The following is a 17,834-nucleotide window of genomic DNA, read 5'->3' as shown; positions in this document are numbered from 1 at the left end:
ACATACGTTGCCTGTTCATCTATAGCTGGTGCTATAGCCTTTTTATAACTAAATTTATTAATTTTTAACAAAAAGCATGCACCTGGGTGTTTGTTTTATAATTATATAAAATTTATAAACGTATTGTTCTATGTAATTCAAACTAAGTATAGTGCATAGAAACGTATGCATACACACATACATAGTGCTCTATGTGCGTGTATGTGTAATTTACAAAAAAGTATGGTATTTATAATTTTTTTTTCTCTCAAAAAGTAAGGCACGTTAGAAATAGGGAAAAGCCAGGACAGGCTGTTTGTTTGTCGTTTTAGGGAGCTAGAAACATCATGTATGTATGACAGTAAGTAAGGGTGTGTGTGTGTGTGTAAAATTGACTCATATAATGGGTATTATAATTCCTATGACAATTATTTAATTATAAATTATATACACAGAAGGCTGTCTAAATTGTGTATTATGTACATGTATATATATAAAATATATGCATATATATGTATATATAAAAGTCACTTAGAACCACATATGTGGCCACTGCTGCTGGACACCCATGGATACCTTGAGCCACGCCCAGGCACCGGCAGCAATGAAATAACCTGGCTTTGCTGGGCTCTTCCCTGCTCTGTCTGAGAGAGCATTTATTAAATTTCCCTAGCAGCATCCCTAGCATGGGGTAGATACTCCCCAGTCAGGGCAGGGGCATCACCACGCTTCGTCCAGACTTAGGGCAAATGAATGACTGTGTGCAGACATTGCTGAGCAGGAGCAAAGGTTGCAAACCAAAGCAATCTGTGCCTGTCACAGACAATTCCTGCCCCAAGTGATGCCTTTACTGCAAAGAAATAAAGCTGCAGCGCTGAGATCCACAGGACCCACAGTCAAATGCAGGGCAGGGGGCAAACAGCAAGGAAAGTAAGATCTCTGCTTGTAAAACTCTCAGAAAGCAGCAGTACCACAGATCCTGGTATAAAGTGTTTATTTGAGACTTCACAATTAACACAGTCTGCCTTTCAATGCCTTTTTTTTTTTCTTACAGTCAATAAATTTGTATTAATCCCTCCCTCCCCCATGCATGATTGCTGTTTATTAATCTAAGCCTTCTTATTTTCATCATGAAAAAATAAAGCGTTTCCCCATTTCATCCATTCGCTGTACCACTGACATCCGCTGTGCTGCATCAAAGAGGAGGAGATGTAGAATTGTTATGCCTACCATTGGGGTTGAAGTTACTCCATTATTTATTGATTTATTCTTTTTACATGAAGTGTTAAATGAATCAATCACCCAAGAAAAATAAATATATCATAAGAACCAAAAGTTCTGCAGTATCCCTTTTCTTTACATGTAGCTGCAGGTCAAACACATACATTGTTTGTGGCAATTCGCTTTTACTTATGGTGGTGAACTTACACTGAAAAAGAATCTGTTCCAAAGGAGGAGAGCCAGGAGTCAGAGGAGGTATTTTAGAGGCCAAATTTTTATACCTAGGCAAGAGAGATCCACGTGGAAGCCAACCACCTGGGTTCCACTGCTCGGCTTTTACTCAAGAGCAATTCAATCTTGTGCTTTTCAGAAAGTATCAGCTAAACACATGCGTGGGCTCAGCCAGCGCCAGCTCCTAGGCAGCCTGGAAGGCAGCATGACTGGCGTGTCTGCTAGTCGCTGCAGTGGGAGCGAGTTCCTGGGATCAGTGTCTCTTGGATGTGCAGCTCGTATTATACTGCTTGGCTCAACTCACAGTACTTTTGGCACCAGCCTCACAAATAAATTATTCAGTAACTCACCCTGCCTCTCAAGATGGTCCTCAGAGGTGGCAGAGGTCAAGGAGGCTTTCCTGTAACAGAGATGGTATTGGGCAGGCCGTGAAGTAGAAGACCCATATTTATGCTTTATTTAAAGAGTTATTGTGCAAAAGGGAATACTGCATCAGAAACCGTAGAAGACTATAGTTTAATCAAAGTCACCAGCCGCTGTATCGGAAACCTGCTAACAATTGCTCCGCTTGGTTCTCTTGGCTACTTTTTGTTGGTTTCTTTCTTTTTTTTTTTTTTTTACATAAATAATATAGACCGAACATTATAAACATTTCAGCAACCATTTCTAAAAGACCGGAGGAGCCCTTTTAGGCACCAAGAAACAACTGCAGGATTCAATTCCAAAACTGTCTTTGGAGTCATCGAATCATCAGATTTACACGGCACCCAATGACAAAAATATTCAGTCGAGTTCGATAGGACTGCTGTCTTCCTGACCATCTTCTGTGTCATCATCTTCTCCAGTTCCCATCAGACTGTTTAAAAGATTTCCTAGAATAAAATACAGGACATTCAACCTTGCCCGTTTTACATTCTCATCTCAAAAACTTTAATTGTAAAATAGTTTCCATTAGTAATTAGTTGATTTGGGAAGCTGCATTTTGATAGCATTTCTTCTTGTAGAGTACACTGGAAAAAGAATACCCACCAAAGCTGTATGCTTTCTCTATTCCTTATAATTTCTTGTAGAAAGCCTGTATTAGTTTCAGTTTTTCATGAATGAATGCTGTGGGAGCATCTGTTTTACATCAGCACTGATGAGAGCTCTACCAAAACCACAGACTGTACTTTAGGAAAATCAGCTACTGAAGTCTGAGGAAATAAAGCCTGAACACAAATAAGATTTTCCTTTACATTCGGAAGTTCTACCAGAGCATCAGACACTAACTGTAAGACCATTTACATGCTTCTCCCCTTCTCAAAGAGGAAAAGTCTAACAGCATCACCAAATTAATTTCACATGTGAAAATTAATCATGTATTCTATAGTAGTGATTGTGTCTACAGGCTATGAAAAAAACAATTTATCAGTTAAAATATATTATCTGTTTCCAGCATACCTGTTTTATGTAAGGCACAGCTCTGAAAAGCCTGGCTGTCTGTATAAACAGCTGCTGACAGACACCTTACCTAGTAATCCTCCGTAGGACGATGTCTGCTTGGGCGGCACACCGAAGAAAAGCTGTCCTATTCTATCGAGGTACTGAAACGACACAAGGTGGAGAACAAAGTCAGCTACCTCATTTACAGGTGGAAACGCCACGGGCAGTGCTCATATCACATGAGCTAGCGCACTGACTTCTATCTACAAGCTGTATTCAATACCTCTACTGAAATAAGGCATCAAGGAAAATTAAAATGTCGTGCATTACACATGCATGGCTTTCCATTCGCACTCCTAAAACACGCTCTTCAAATATAAAACAAGCGCTGTATGAAGGTCTACCAGCATCTCACTACTCAGAGGCAATGCTTAAAGCCAGTGCCCTTTGGTGGCTGTCTCAGCCAGATTATGTAAGCTGTGACCTGCGTGGTTTGCAAAGTCACGGAGCAGGAGATGGCTGCTCTTTAATGCTGCCGGTTAAATCCTGCTTGCAGTCACTGGTAACTCACCTCATTATACATGGGATCTCTTTTCAGTGACGGTTGATACTGTTCACACAATACTGTAAATACTGTTAGTTTTCCCCTAGAAAGGAAACAACCAAAAATGTAATCTCCGTAACCACTGAAAAGGAAACTAAGAAGAAAGTGAGAAAAATCAGACTGTACCCGTCGACGGCCAGTAACAGGAACCAGATGAAGTTTAGCAGTGGTTGAACAAAGGGAGGCCCCTTTTCTATTGAAGGGTGTTTCTGTGTGTATGTTGTAAAAACAACTGATGCGCTGGTCTTATTTTTTAAGCAGAGAAATCTGCAAAAGGAAAACAGAACAGGGAAAGTTAAAAATAAAAGGGAAAGAAATTTCACCTGCAGAAAGAAAAGGAAAGCCAAGCATTCAACAATTTCTACTTTATTTGTGCATGGAAGCCTTCTAAGGCTCACTGGTACAAACGCACAACTTTGGCAACTGTTTGGAAATCAACTGAGGAAGGGGAAAATTGCTACTAAACTACACGGTGGAGTAAGTGGGTTACAAGGGGAACTGACATTAAATATTAATAGAATGAGTTTAACCAAGATCTAAAAAGATTTTATACAGCACAGGTGTCTGAAAGACAGCATCAATTAAATCAAAATACATAAAGACTGACTACTGCATGATTCAAATTAAACATGATATCACATTTACTATTCCAGAGTTTACGATGCTGAGGTAAAAACCTAGTTAAAGACCTCTCTCTGGCCCCATCCTCTCCCAAACACATCTCTTTTCATTACCTATCTGTCAGTGTCCGATAACCAGTCATTCCCTTACTGCTAACTCAAACTAACACGGCATCAGGAACGCTGATGGGTTTAATACACACCTCTAAGTCTCATACTAAAGCTACACTTTGGCTTCCTCAGCCGAGTTAACAGATTGATTTCCCAGACTGATCAGATCTTTCCTCAGGTCTAGTTAATTTAACTGGCAATCTCTGCAAGTCCCAGAGGCCTTAGAGACTTTATCTGGGACAAACGTTGTCAGCAAGCGCTTGGAAGGCTGCCACGAGCAGTCTCAGTCTTGGTCAGAGGCTCCAAGTCTGTATCCTCAGATGTGCAGGGCACAGGGCTCTTGCGCCTTACTGCTGAGCAAGGAACTGCAATTATTTTCATTAGACTATAAACTGCTATGTAAGAGGACTTAGAGTGGTATTTGAGATATAGGCCGGTAAAGGATGTAGCAGTGCTTCTGTCTAAACGCTGAAAAAACAATCCCTTACCCATAACCTCTCCCCAGAATTTCTTCCCCCCCAAAGACCCATAAAATTGTTTGAGTTCTGCATACGGTAGACCTATATAAAGGATCTTCTGCCACTCAACATTGCTGCAATCTATAGCAACCAGCTATGGAAAGCAGGACAGATCTGCATGACAGCTGAAGGCTGCCAAATGAGACAGACTTACTCTCACCTCCTCCCTCTCCCCCGACACCTACTCTCTCCTGACTCCCTGCTGCAGTCCTGTTTCCACCTCCTCCTCAGACTCCTCCATGAGCTGCTTTCCCTCACTGAAGAAAGCCATCAACTGATTAAACTCAGTAAAATTGGCTTTGTCAGCCTTCATTGTGCATGAGCTCTGCAAAGGCACGTAATAGCTTGCATTCCCACCTCCTACAAAATAAATGCTTAAATGAAAGCCACCAGCAACTCTGTTAAACCATCGGTTTATGCTGCTCATAAACCAGGGTGACCCTACGTTAATTATCTCAGGACAACGAGGCTGAGAGCAAGCACCGTGCTAAATGTAAATACAAAGCCCGCTTAGTGCCAGCCTTGGTAAGACCATCTAGGATAAGTCCTAACTAGGCATAAAGTAGTGTAAACACAAAGAAAGACTTGTGCTTTCAGGGTCAAACAGATTACACTGAAAGCTTGGACCTTCATACATTTCCCCCCCTTTCACCCCTTCAACACGCCAGTGTTGAGACGGTTTTTTATTGTTACCACACAAAGCGAGTTTTGGAACCTCTGGCCAGTTTCACAGTTGCTTTGGAAAAGATGCCCGGTTAGCCTACAGTTCTCGTGATTAATCAGACTTGCCTCAAACACAGTGTCATCTCAGCAAAACAGTTAAAAAAATGTAACACCTACTGTAGGACTGCCTGTGCTACAAACATGTCCACCTCACTGCGATAGCCTCTGGACGAGGAGTATTCTACTAGCATATTTGCACAGCCTTCGCCATCTGTGGAGTGCAAGAAGTGATACCGAGATTCACTATAGTTTTGCTCTACAAAAGGAAAAAGAAAATGGCTTTTAAGAAATCAGTTCATCACAGCTGAACACAAAAACACATTTGTTAGGCTTGCACACGACAGCTAGAAAGAGAGCTACACACGAGGTATGGAAACAAGACAACTAGCAAAAAGACAGCGGAGTTTTTCCTACGTAAATTACAGACAATTTATAAAGGGGGTAATAAATGCGCTATCCTAAATGCATTGGGCTAAGTGCTATTAAAATACAGTTCATGCAATGCCACCACAAAGCCCGGCTACCGCTGGGACAAACAGCTTGAGCCATGGTCACAGCCTTTTGTCCAACGGCACGCAGACATTTCACGTGCTGTCAGCAGCACTTAGGAAAGAAATACAGCAACTCTGTATCAGAGCTTGTGCACCAAGGATGCTGCACCTTCAGCATCCTTCTTTCTAAGTGCACAGAAAGAAGGCATCTCCTATTTTTAGCTTAGCCCACTCTTGGTACCAAAATTAAAACTGCTTCCATGTGCTGAAGAGAACAGCAATTATGCAGAAAAAAAGGTGCAAGAAATGGAAATGGTTTGTTAGAACTTAACTTGAAGCTAAGTATCATGCAAAACCAATGTGATGACAAATCAAAACTGGAAAGCTTCGCTTTTTGGAATGTAAAGCTTTGCTTGAAAGATCTCAGCATTTCTAATGGCTCCCAAAAACTACAGACTAAGAAAATGTGCACTTTGATCTTCAAAAGAAGGGCAAGCAGACACCTACGAAATGGGGATTTTTTACTTTCAGGATGCAACCGTTTCTTATCCTAATCACATCTCAGCTTCTAACTTTTATACTCTGAGGAAGATCTTCTCTTTCTGGCTGGCAGCAGGCATCAGAAACCAACATCAGTCCCATGAGAACAGCTACAGGGTTTCATATGGCACACAAAAAGGCAATGAGCTGCAATGGTGACCATTGGATCAGGACTATTACGCGAAACCATGATCACCAATTACAGCTACAGGAAAATTTAAAGTAAGTGAACTATCAGCTTGCACTGTCTTTAATTCACAGGAAACCAGCGAAGAGATGGCATTTACACAACTGTTTTCATTCACCTTTGTATGTTTTGAACAAAAGATTTTAAAAACTGACTATCAACTGCAATTAAAATAATTATTTAGTGCATGTTAGCTTATTTGACATCCCATTTGACAATCCCAAATAAATCAAATACAACAGCATTCATTCAGAAATGCCTGAAACAAGCCTGCTGTTCAACATCTCCAAAGTACCTAACTGCAGATCCAACGACTGTGTTGTGTGCTGTATTTTTATCTTTCTCGGGTTTATCCAGGATTTCAAAACAAAACAACAGAACAGCCTTGCTCCCCACCGATTTTGCTTCTAATGACTCTTAATCAAACTACCTCAATGTCCAAAGGATCAGCCTTCCTCTGGCAGAGAGCTTTGCCAGCAGCTGTGTTTGGACTTTGCACTAACATAGAGCCACAGGCCTGATTTTTACTGTTAGTAACATTAAACTGAAGTTATTGCAAAAATCAGGTAAGAGCAGAAATCATTGTCATCTCAGCTTCTGTAGATTATTTCCAAAGTAGGTCTCCTACAGTATCATATTTTGAACGTTTTCAAAACAAAATACACACAAAAAAGTTTAATTTTGCTTACCTTTCCAGAGGGTAATTGCTAGTAACTGGTGTAATTTGGGATGTCCAAGTTTTCCTGATCCTCCGCTAGACCACTTCAGGGCTCTGGATACAAAAGCCACTCTTTCAGGAGAGTTTGGATCCATTAAACTAAACAATTTAGCCAAGTTTTCTAGAAGCAATAACATTCACAAATATTTAGCATTAATAGAAATAGGACGATCTGCTGCTTCTAGAGCATCCCTAATGTACAACACTTAAGATACGGTGCTGTTGTGTCTGCAAGCTCCCTTCTCAGTCTCTGTAAGACATCTTAAAACTAAAACCATGACACTGAACTTGAGCAAATACATTGCGTACATCACGTCAATCCCACATCTACCAGCCAGCAATGATCCCTCCACTGCCAAAAGCTGGGCCTTGCAGAGAGCTGGTGACAGCTCCCCTGCCTCGTGGTTTGGGACAGGGCATCCCAGAGCACCACTCAATCCCAAAGAGGAGGGCAGACTTCAGGTTACAGGAGTGCTTGCCACTGACTGGGCAGCTCCGAGGGACAGTCTGTAGTTTAGAAAAGGACCACCAGAAGTCTGAGGTGGGTTACGAAAACGTTAGAGTTCGTCTAAGGGAGCAAAGAGCAGCCTCTGTCCCTTCTGCCTCTATCCATAGTTGTTAAGAGGAGCAGTTTGCCCATGCAGCAGCAGTAGTCTGGCCACACAGATTTTAAGGTCTTCCTGAACTCTCTGCTTATCAAATCTCAGAGTCAGAGAAGAAAAAATTCTTTGTGAAGGGCTGATTCACCGCACGCACCACCACACTGCCAGGGTGGGCAAGTGCCATCCACCAAAGCTCTGGAGACACGAGTGACTGTGCAGACAAAACACTACCCTCGCATTGCAGAAAGGAGGATGCCGTAAGACAGTGATGTTTATTCTAAGCATGTCCCCTTGCTCACGGCATTGTTAGTTATCAGGAACTCATTATTCTCTAGTAAAATTTTCCCTCAGTTCATTCATTGCACCTGCTCAGTTCATTTCTACTCCCTAGCCATGTGGGATGACAGATAAAAAGGATCACAGGTTTCAAGACTTAACAGTCGCTGTGAGGTGAAAACATATCTAAACAGCACCACAGAAAGAGCAAAGGTCACCTTACCTAAAAGGTCTTCTGTTACTTTTGCATCCGATTTCTCCAAAGACTCCAAAACCAGCATGGACAGATCAGCAGCACTGTTTTGCTACAAAACAGACACATACCAGTAGTAATGAACGTATCGGTAAAGAAAACATCAAGAAAAGTTTTGTTCCTCCCACAGAATTTTGTCAGAGGCATATTATATTTTTATCAGCAGCTACAGCTACGGCAGATAAGAAATTTCAATCCTTCCTTACAAAAATTTGCAGTAACTCAATGGCATCTAAGAGAAGCCTTCAGGAAAGCAAACAAATGTGGTTAAGATCATGTTTGGATGCTCACAAACACTTCTACTTTGTGTCCCAGCTTGGAATAATCCTTCTTTGTGGAGAACAGCTCAACAAAGAGACAAAGCAAAAGATCACCAAGCAATTACCCCAAACATTTCCAACTGAGGATTCAGCGCTCACTCCATAAAATCTTTGAATAACCCCTCCCGACCCCCATGCAAGAACACTGACATACCTGGTTGTGGCTGAAGAACAGCAGAGCCCCCGAATACATTAACTCTCTCGCTTCTGGATGTTTTCCTTGTGACATATACCTGAAAACAACACCAAAGTGGAGTATGCTTAAATGAATTGCATTTAAAGGATTAAAGAGCACTGAAATTTAAAACAGAGGCAGCAAGACATTCATTTTTAAATCTGATTAGTTTCAATAATGACATTCCTTTAATTGCTGCTAGATTTGGTTTCTGCTTGTGACTAGATTGAATACGAGCAAATAGCGTAAGAATGAATACCGAGCTCCCAAACTGATTTGGGCTGGAGCAAAGAACAAACGATCCCAGAAGTTCACCTAAGCAAAAGATGTCAAGGCATTAAACCGTGCTGATCAGACTGTCGCACCACAGCTTGTACTAAAAGGAAAGCAGGCACAGGGACAGTGTAAGAAATACAAAGTGACTCCAGCCTCCTCCCCGAGGTCTGCTTCCTGCCCTTCTACGCCTCTGACCGCCATTTCTGCCGCCAGCAAGGGGACACCAGCCGCACGCTGACCCTCTGCTGAACCAAAGTAGCCGGTCCCTCTGGTGGTCTCTAGAAAGATGAGAGTGGCCAGCAAGATTTACCATGCAACACGTGACAGTGTTCTCTTAAATGCAATGCTTCGGGATGCACCTGCTGCAGCTTTTGCCTTCCTCACCTGGGAGTTAACCAAGAAATGAAGCAGGACAGAATTTGGTCCCAACAGTTACATCGAGAACAGCAACCTGTTAACATGGTGCGGTGATTACAGCGTCCTGCACATCACCACTACGGGCAACTAAAGGTCTTGGACAGTCACATCTCTGGATCCGAAATTCGGCATTTCCTATAAAAGAGGTTAAGGAGTGGCAGCAGACGTAGCTCCCAATTTCCATTGCTCTCAGCTGCCTCTCAAAAAGCACGTTTCCTGACTAGTCAGTAACAGCAGGCAGTGTGCTCAGGTCAAAAAGATACGGCACCGATTCTACCGCACTGCTTTAGCAGCTCTCGCTCTGTCCCAAGAGCCGATTGTGCTGGGCCCCTGCTTCACCCCTCCTGCTCCTGAGGGCCAGGGCAGCGCCGCGGCTGCAGGGCCCCATCCTGCAGCGTGACGGGGGTGAGGCAGGCGAGGGGCAGCGGGGGGCAGCGGGGGGCACTGCCTGCAGGGAAACGGAGCGCTCGGTAGCTCCCCAACGCCCTCGTGCTGCACGTGAGGTTCCTGTCACAGGGTGACATTCCCAGGAACAAGTCCTACTGGTAAAATCGGATCTGACAGTGAGCGAGGGAGGAGGCAGAGTCCTCCCGCCCTGCTCACCACCTCGCAAACCACCCAGGTCTTCTGTCCAAACGGGTGAGCAACACGGTCAGCACGGATGGCGTGACAGTGGGGCTGTCTGAGCGAGCACCCTCAGCAGTTCAGATTTGTGATCACCACAGTGAGTGCTTCCCACATCAGGCAAGCAGCTCGGCGGCTCCACCGCTTCTACAGCTGGCCTCACATCCACGTTTGCTTATACGTTTTGACTCACAAATCTCACTCTGGATCCCACTTCCACAAACTCAATTTCGGTAGATTCCCAGAGCTATTTGGGAGCTCCTAATCTGGGACTTGTTACAGCCAATACGAAAAGAAACTGTAAACAGTTTTACAATATAAAATACATTAACTTTTAAAATACATATACTTTTTAAAAGTGCTGGGATTTTTTGAAAGAACTTTTATCACAAAGAACTTTTAATAAATATTCACTACGTCGATCTAAATGGCATTTAGAACCAAACAGTAACACCCTGCCAGCCTCAAACACATCTTGGCTTACGACTTTTGGAACCGAGTCAGGATTTCAAGTTTAACTTGCAGTTCATGACAGAGCGGACTGGTATTTTACTGGCTGGGTTTGTTTACGGTGAATAAGCACGGGGTATCCCAATTCCAATTCTGCAGCTGCGATTGCCTCACTCTGTGTTAATGTCTTTCCAGAAAACTTTACATGTAACACACGTTTTACAGAGAACAGACAAGACTATCTGGACTCCTTCCTGGCCTCAGTGACTTTCCCAACAAGTTCCACAGTCCCATTACATCTTTTTGCCTGGAAGGAAATGCCTTCCTAGCTACGCAAATACCACCTTTTTATTTAAACGGGTACCTTCTTTCTCCTGCATTTAAAACGGAAAAGGCCGGAACTTTGATTCCAAATTAATTCAGTGAGGCTTAAGCAAAGCATGTGAGCTAATACACTGAGAACACTGGATGAGAAGCGACCTGCTGAGCCAAGCCATCTCCCGCCACTGCAGCCACCACATCACATAATCCCTCCTATGAAACAGGCCCTGCTTTGTCTTGGATTTATTCTCCAACGCAATTTAAGTCTTAAGACTTTGATGGTGCCCTCACTGACCCCTCCAGAAGAGTACCACAGAACACAACTGCCTTAATTTAATGGTGCTGAGTACGGGCAGCAGGGCAGGCCACTCAGCACTCATATGCTGGCAGCGTGAGTGGCCGATGCACCATCAGAGTGCCAATGCACTCTGACACTTCTGATGACACACCGAGGACTCTGTCCCCACAGAGCTCTGTGGCTATGAGGACACCCACGGGCCTGTCCCCTTCCCGCTGCGAGGGTCTCTGAGGGGCTGTGACACGGGGGGGCTGCCAGACCCGGCCGCCTCCACCCTTCCTGCCTCGGTTACCACAGCTGGGCCAGCCGGGGAAGCCGCCACGAGGGACACTTATCCCCTGTCCCTGGAAGCAAGGCTCTGCCTTACATTTAACGAGAAGGAGGCTGCCCGCAGCAACTCGCCATGGATGTGAACAGCAAATAAACATAAAATGTTTTACATCAGGTTTCTTGCGACGTAATAGGTGATATTTCGGAATAAGCGCTCAGGCCTGCTCCCCTCGGTCACGGTTGTGAACACAACCGCCGCGCTGACGGGGACACGCTTTAACTAAACTCTGTCAGAGGTGACTGGCGGAGCCCCGCGGCCCCGCTGCTTGTTCAGGGCACTCCCGGTGCCCAGGCCGGCGGGGCCGGGCCCCTCAGCGCCCCCCAGCCCCCCCAGGGCCCCCTCAGCGCCCCCGAGCCCAGCGGCGCCGCCGCCCCTCAGCGCGGGCCGAGCCCCGTCAGGCCTCTCAGCCTACCCTGCCACACGCCTGCCCGCCCCTCCCCGCCCCTCCCGCGGACCAATGAGAGGGCAGGAAGAGGAGACAGGCAGCGACTCTGACCAATGCGGAGGCGGCGTGGGCGCGGCGGGCGGCAGCAGGGTAGGGTACGTGGGAAGGCTCTGGAAGGCCGGGCGGGGGAGGGGCAGGGCGGGCCGGGCCGTACCTGAAGAAGAGCGTGCGGTACATCTGGTGCGCCTCGTAGTAGTCGCCCTTCTCGACGCTGGCGCGCAGCTTGCCCTCCACGCGCTGCACGCCGCCGCGGTTCCTGCCGCCGCCTTTCGCGGCTTCCTGCTCCGCCGCCATAATCGCCGCCGCCATCGACGCGGAGGAGGCGGGGGGGTGAGGGGAAGGGAGGGCGCATGCGCGCGCACGCCCGGAGCGGCGTCGCGCCTCGGTTGCCCGGCTTCCGCCCACTGCGACGGCGGCCGGCGAGTGTCAAAAGACGCGGCTGCGCGGAGCGGCGCCAGAGGGCGGGGCGGGGCGGGGCGGGCTCTGGGCTCCAAGGGGAGGGGAAGGGCAGGGGCTGGGGCAGGAAAGGCAGGGGGCATAGGGAAAGTGAGGTACTGCGGGACAGGCTGCCCTCAAATGCCTGCTTTTTGGGCATTTTTAGAGTTTCTTCCAGCTGCCAGAACCTCCCCGCTCCAGCCTTGTCCGCCAGAAATTCCGTAGTGATTCACTACACATTTATCCTAGGGTGCCCGTGCTGCCTAACATGTACACACCCCTCCTGCAGCTCCTGTAATTATAAGACTAAAGCCATCAGGGTATTCCACTGCCCCTCACAGCAAAGGACAAAAGGTCCCTCAGCCTTGTGGCTCGTTCAGTCTCATCTGTTCTCGTTAGCTACTTCAATAGGTCATAGAAAATACAGAAAAAGAATCTTTATTTCTTATTTCAAATATTACATGCACTTTCAAAAATTAAAACTCTTTATTTAAACATTTCAATAGCATCTTGTCAGTTTTGGAGGCAGCAAAGTAACAGACGATTTGAAAAGCATTTACAAAAATACATTGCACAAAGTCCTATCTTGCTTTTTTAAAAATAAGTTAGTGTTATTCAAAATATTCCCACCCTAGCTACCTAATTTCAATTTATACAGGATAATTCTAATTTTAAATATGTAACATAGAATATGAAAACACCTGTACACGTGTAATCTAACTCCTCTGCATAGGCCATAGGTTCTGTCTCTAGCTTGAGTGAAAAAAAAAGTTCTTCACCCAGAGACTTTAAACATTCGAGGACTCTTGTGCAACATACATAGCTCTATTCAGAAAACCAGTCAGCAGTTCAGTGTGTTAACAGTTCACAGGTAACTATAAAATGCGTTGTAATAGCAAGATAAAAATTCTGCACACAAGTGCATTTTAGGAGTCTTTTCTGAAAAGGATCTTCAAAAGTATTAATCCCAAAGGAGGCCGGCCCTAAAGCAGTCTCAACACCTACACAGAAATGTAGTGAGACTGAGACACCACTCTCATCTTCTTCAGTTTCAGGGGAGGATCTCAGGAACACCCATATATCCCATAGATTCCAATACAGCAGTACTGAGCAGCACTGAGCATAACTCAGTCTTGTACATGTTAAATAACGAGCTCTACTTCAGTTGTATTTTCCACGTCCTGCATTATCACAGCACAACATTTACTGACTATAAAATAAACCAGATTAAGGAACTGTTACAAAGGTATTTTTGGACAAATTAAGATTTTCCTTCTCTAGGGTTAGTTCCAAATCAGCCTTGATGGATTTACTGCTCGTATGAGAGCTGATAAGCCTCCTAAATTGCTTAGTAAACAGTATACAGCAGTTAAACTAATCAAGTTGCCATGGTAAAAACCCTTAAAGTAACTTTAAGAAGTTATCCCTGACTTTTAGAACAATTCATGGCCACAAGTTGCAGTAAAGCATTCTCAGTCGCTGGTGTTTAAACTAGTTTTGGTTGTGTTAACTTTCCCTGATAGTAATATTTGTTAAGCAGTCAACATTTATTGAATAAGCCCTTTTAGATCCCGCAGAAGGACAAAAAAGGTCAACTGAAGGACACCTTTAGCCACAGTTGGTGTTCAAAGTGTACTACGTTATTTGTCTTACAGTGCCAAGCTAACAAATATGCAGTTGAGTCCTGAATTAAAAAAAAAGATCCTAGTTGCAGAAAAGTGTGGTTTTTATTCTTTTTAAAAACCCTATACATTCATTTGTAATAAAATAGGTATATCACCTGTTTGCTAACTGCGCTTTAAGAACCAGAGTAGTTTGCATGCATTATTTCTCTCAGCATGGACACAAAAATATGAAGCTAACTGGCTATTACAAGCTGAGCATGAGAGCAAATAAATTTTATTTTATACAGTTCTGCTGACAGTCTTCTGCCTTTATCAGAGGATTGGTAATTCCGTAGTATATATCTTGCATCCTCGTCCTTTAAAGATTCCAGTGTTCTAGGCTTTCCGGTATATACAAATTGAGAACAAAATGTACAATAAAGCAACCCAAGCTGTAGTGTAGATTATTCGGCAGGTTTCCCATGCACTCTGAACCGATAAAGACATGTATATTCAGCATGTCCCCAGTTAGAGAGAATTCTCAGTTCCACTATTTGGAATACATTGTTACTCTTCTCCTAGAGAAGGAAAAAGCAAACACAAAACAGAGTTAGGTTTCCTAGGATGAACAAGTACAACTGAAGCTGCTTCCTGCAACTAACAGCTTTTATTAATTAAATTATGCCTTGGGAACTTCATACCACTTAAAAAAAACTTTACTTGCCTTGCAACTACTTGTTTATTAATGGAGTCAGAAGTGTGAAGTAAGCTTACCATCTCTTTGTAAGTTTATCATCTTCGCACCATTTGTGTCCAGATGGCACAAACTTTTCCTCCCTTCTCATCTACTCAGACCACACATTGATGTAGACAAGCAGATACTTTCTACCTCTGTTTTTACAGTGCACAACAGAGAACGGGGCCCTTTTCTTCACTGGTCATTGGGTACTACCTTGCCTGACAAATTAAATCCCATCACCCAGGCTCACCATCACTGGAAACATCTGCAGTGGCTCTCCTTCTTGATCGTAGACGTACTGTCCTAGAAGTACACCTTCTTCTTGATATTCATCATCTAAACCCTATAACAATAAGACAAAGATTTTGTTTTAATTTCAATTTTAAAGGAAGCAAAAGCTAAAAGCCTATCTACATTACTGATTATCAACAAGCTGCACCCAGAAGTCTATCAAACCAGGAACAGAGTGTTTCCTATACAACTTAGTGCTGGTTCAGGAACGGCTGCATATTGGAGTTTTCTACACTGCTAATACCTGTGCTATGTTTTCAAGTTTTCACAGTCAACCGCCTTAATTTCTACAGCAGAACCACTACTGCAGTGTAAAATATCAAGTGTTCAGGACAAACAAGAATGAGTAAACATCACAGTTATAAACAAGACAGAAGTCAAGAATCAGATGTTTGCAGATGACTTATTACTGCAGTTGTATAGCCTAAGATAGATCTATTAAAAAAAGATTTAAGATGCATCATAAATAAAGTGAAGAGCTAGAATTGGGGAGGGGACGACAGATGAAGGTGTATGAAAGAACTATGTACACCATTAAAATCATCATCTCCCTCCAAAGAAACTTGCTACTCAAGCAAGACAAAACAAATACAACTCCCCCCAAATTAGTTTTGGCGCTTATTTCTACATCTCAAAGCTCATCAAGAATATAAACAATTTTAAGAGCAATGACAAACATCAGTTTCTCTTCTTAGCTGTTCTCTCTCAAGCTGTTTATTTGTCAAGATATACATCACAAATATCCTTTACGTTTACAAACATCACTTAAGTTTAGAGAGACTTACATATACTGAAAAGTTCCTAGGAGCACTGGTGATATTTCCTGATGGTGAAAGTGTTTTTGGTATGTGTTCCATCGTAAAGGCAGTTGGATAGATCTTCATGGAAAGTCTAACTACAAGATACCCCTCCGATCCCTTGAAAGCCCAGCAGTTTCCTGGATACATGTCCGGCTAGACAACAGATTTCAGGGCAAGGAGGCAGGAGGGTGGGGACAGAACACGACAATACAAGAACAACCACAAGAATTTTTTGTTATTTTTTTGTAATGAATTCTGAATCATTAGGAATAGTCTTAAAAAGATAGATTATGTCCTGCCACTTGCTATTTGGTAGAAATTGAAGTCAAATTCACAACTTTGATTCTAATTAAAAATCCAATCCTGCCTCTGAAGGACAAACAACATCAGGTGACACTTCACTGTGTTAGGTGGACTATGTAATTTCATGCTACAGAAAATGGAAGATATGGACTGTAAAGTTTTAGTTGCACTCTTCAGGAAGACAGCATACCCGCTTGAACCACTGCCAATGTCCCAAAGAGCCAGCCTGAGATTATTATTATTTTATTATTTTATTTATTTATTTATTTATTTTTTACAGGAATCCTCCCAGTGTTTACACTTCACAGAAGTCCGATACACCACTCAAGCCTGCTATAAGAACCTTAGTTTTGCTAAAGCAGGACTTAGGCAATGCCAAACTTCAAGAAGAATCCCAATCCCAGAAATCGAGTTCAAAATATCCCTGTCTCCCACTGCCCCCAGTGTATTACAGGCAAACATCCAGCATCCGAAAAACAACTCAGACCACTCAATGCAAGATAGTGTTGCTGAATTTGTTTACTTGGCCTTTAATTACCTGAATCACCACTCTGGGAGACTGAGAGAAGTACCATAAAGGAATTCCAAAGAGGCTAATTAATGCTGTTTTGGTCTCATAGGTTTCAGAGCAGCGAGTACTCAGAATGCTGCCACCTCAAAAAAGAAAATCAAGTTAACAGAAATAATTCTTTATTCCTTCCTAAAGGCTTATTTTGTGAAGGCAGAGATTTGTATGTAGCTTAATGAATATATCATTTTTTTCCTCAAAAAAATCTGAACTATTAAAAGGTATCCTTGGTATAATAATTTTCCAATGCAGAGTTTCTATCAAATACAATGTTAGTTTAAGAAAATGTGAAAGGTTTTTAGTTTTAGAGGGCTGAAAGAGCATGTATTTTCCATAGTGAGTTCAGTGATGTGTACGTCCCACACGTACAGATCCATGGTTCTCAACTACCCAGTTACACACGTTTAGAAGTTATTCTATCCCAGTCCATGCATACACAGGGAGTCACCTGTTTTCAACTGTGATAAAGTAGGTGGCTGGTATATGACCCTGTAAAAAAATATGCACAGACTGCAGTAGTCTGACCATTTGGTGATACACAAGGATGCTCTAACCTTCAGCCCTCATTTTAAGATTTTTAGCAAACACTATTTTTACTACTCATGTTATTTACACTATTTCCTCTACTATTTACCTCCAGATTCTAAGGCAAAATCCACCATACCAGTCTTGTCTTGAGAGTAGAGTTTCAGTGCATTGTTTACAATAATCTGTGCTTGCTACAAATGGACACACAGAATAGAATGGAAAGAAATGTTTTAATATCAAGTGATAGAAGAATTGATATATATACCCACACATCTGTGAAGCTGCAAACCTAAGTTTGAGATGTACTTCATCACAAGTCTTTGAAAGCCTCTGTCAACATAAAAGCTATTTTTAAATGCTGGCTATCTGGCTTAAAACAAATTTATACTGTATCTTGATTGATGTTTTCTTCA

At 43.2% G+C, this 17,834-nt stretch overlaps 2 protein-coding genes across 36 annotated transcripts in view; both read right to left on the bottom strand.

The window, feature by feature from the left end:
- Positions 1-956: 956 nt before the first annotated feature.
- Positions 957-12,511, bottom strand: GET4 (guided entry of tail-anchored proteins factor 4). Of its 4 annotated transcripts, none has more exons than XM_040574701.1 (9): positions 12,308-12,511; positions 8,971-9,049; positions 8,467-8,548; positions 7,337-7,486; positions 5,547-5,640; positions 3,584-3,724; positions 3,425-3,500; positions 2,942-3,014; positions 957-2,303 (listed from the first exon to the last, which is right to left on the bottom strand). In XM_040574701.1, the coding sequence occupies exons 1-9, from the start codon at positions 12,460-12,462 to the stop codon at positions 2,215-2,217; spliced, it is 939 nt and encodes a 312-aa protein (XP_040430635.1). In that variant the 5' UTR covers positions 12,463-12,511; the 3' UTR covers positions 957-2,214. The 4 variants fall into 4 exon arrangements, with proteins under 4 accessions (XP_040430635.1, XP_040430634.1, XP_040430636.1 ...); XM_040574700.1 differs by having other exon boundaries at positions 5,547-5,685; positions 12,308-12,507; XM_040574702.1 differs by lacking the exon at positions 12,308-12,511 and adding an exon at positions 11,745-11,987 and having other exon boundaries at positions 5,547-5,685.
- A 499-nt stretch (positions 12,512-13,010) lies between these two features.
- The window catches only part of SUN1 (Sad1 and UNC84 domain containing 1), a 34,668-nt gene continuing 29,844 nt past the window's right edge, over positions 13,011-17,834 (bottom strand). For all 32 annotated transcript variants that reach the window (XM_040574116.1, XM_040574109.1, XM_040574118.1 and 29 more), the window contains 5 exons: positions 17,528-17,612; positions 16,864-16,979; positions 16,008-16,175; positions 15,182-15,274; positions 13,011-14,770 (listed from right to left, as the gene is read on the bottom strand). In XM_040574116.1, the coding sequence (XP_040430050.1) occupies positions 14,657-14,770; positions 15,182-15,274; positions 16,008-16,175; positions 16,864-16,979; positions 17,528-17,612 (576 nt within the window). In that variant the 3' untranslated portion in view covers positions 13,011-14,656. The remainder of the gene's footprint in view (positions 14,771-15,181; positions 15,275-16,007; positions 16,176-16,863; positions 16,980-17,527; positions 17,613-17,834) is intronic.

Source organism: Cygnus olor, chromosome 15 (genome assembly GCF_009769625.2).
Source record: "Cygnus olor isolate bCygOlo1 chromosome 15, bCygOlo1.pri.v2, whole genome shotgun sequence".
NCBI lineage: Eukaryota > Metazoa > Chordata > Aves > Anseriformes > Anatidae > Cygnus > Cygnus olor.
The sequence above is the reverse complement of the archived record's forward strand: the minus strand, read 5'-3'. Positions and strand labels throughout refer to the sequence as shown.

Bases quoted from the DNA above. Each gene is read 5' to 3' on its own strand.
- GET4 (XM_040574700.1), bottom strand. From the start codon at position 12,462: ATGGCGGCGGCGATTATGGCGGCGGAGCAGGAAGCCGCGAAAGGCGGC. The intron at 3,725-5,546 runs GTAGGTGTTACA...TTCCTTTTGCAG, and splicing joins GTAGCACAGGCAGTCCTACA to ATTTCTCTGCTTAAAAAATA. The intron at 3,501-3,583 runs GTACAGTCTGAT...TTTCCTTTCTAG, and splicing joins CTGTTACTGGCCGTCGACGG to GGGAAAACTAACAGTATTTA.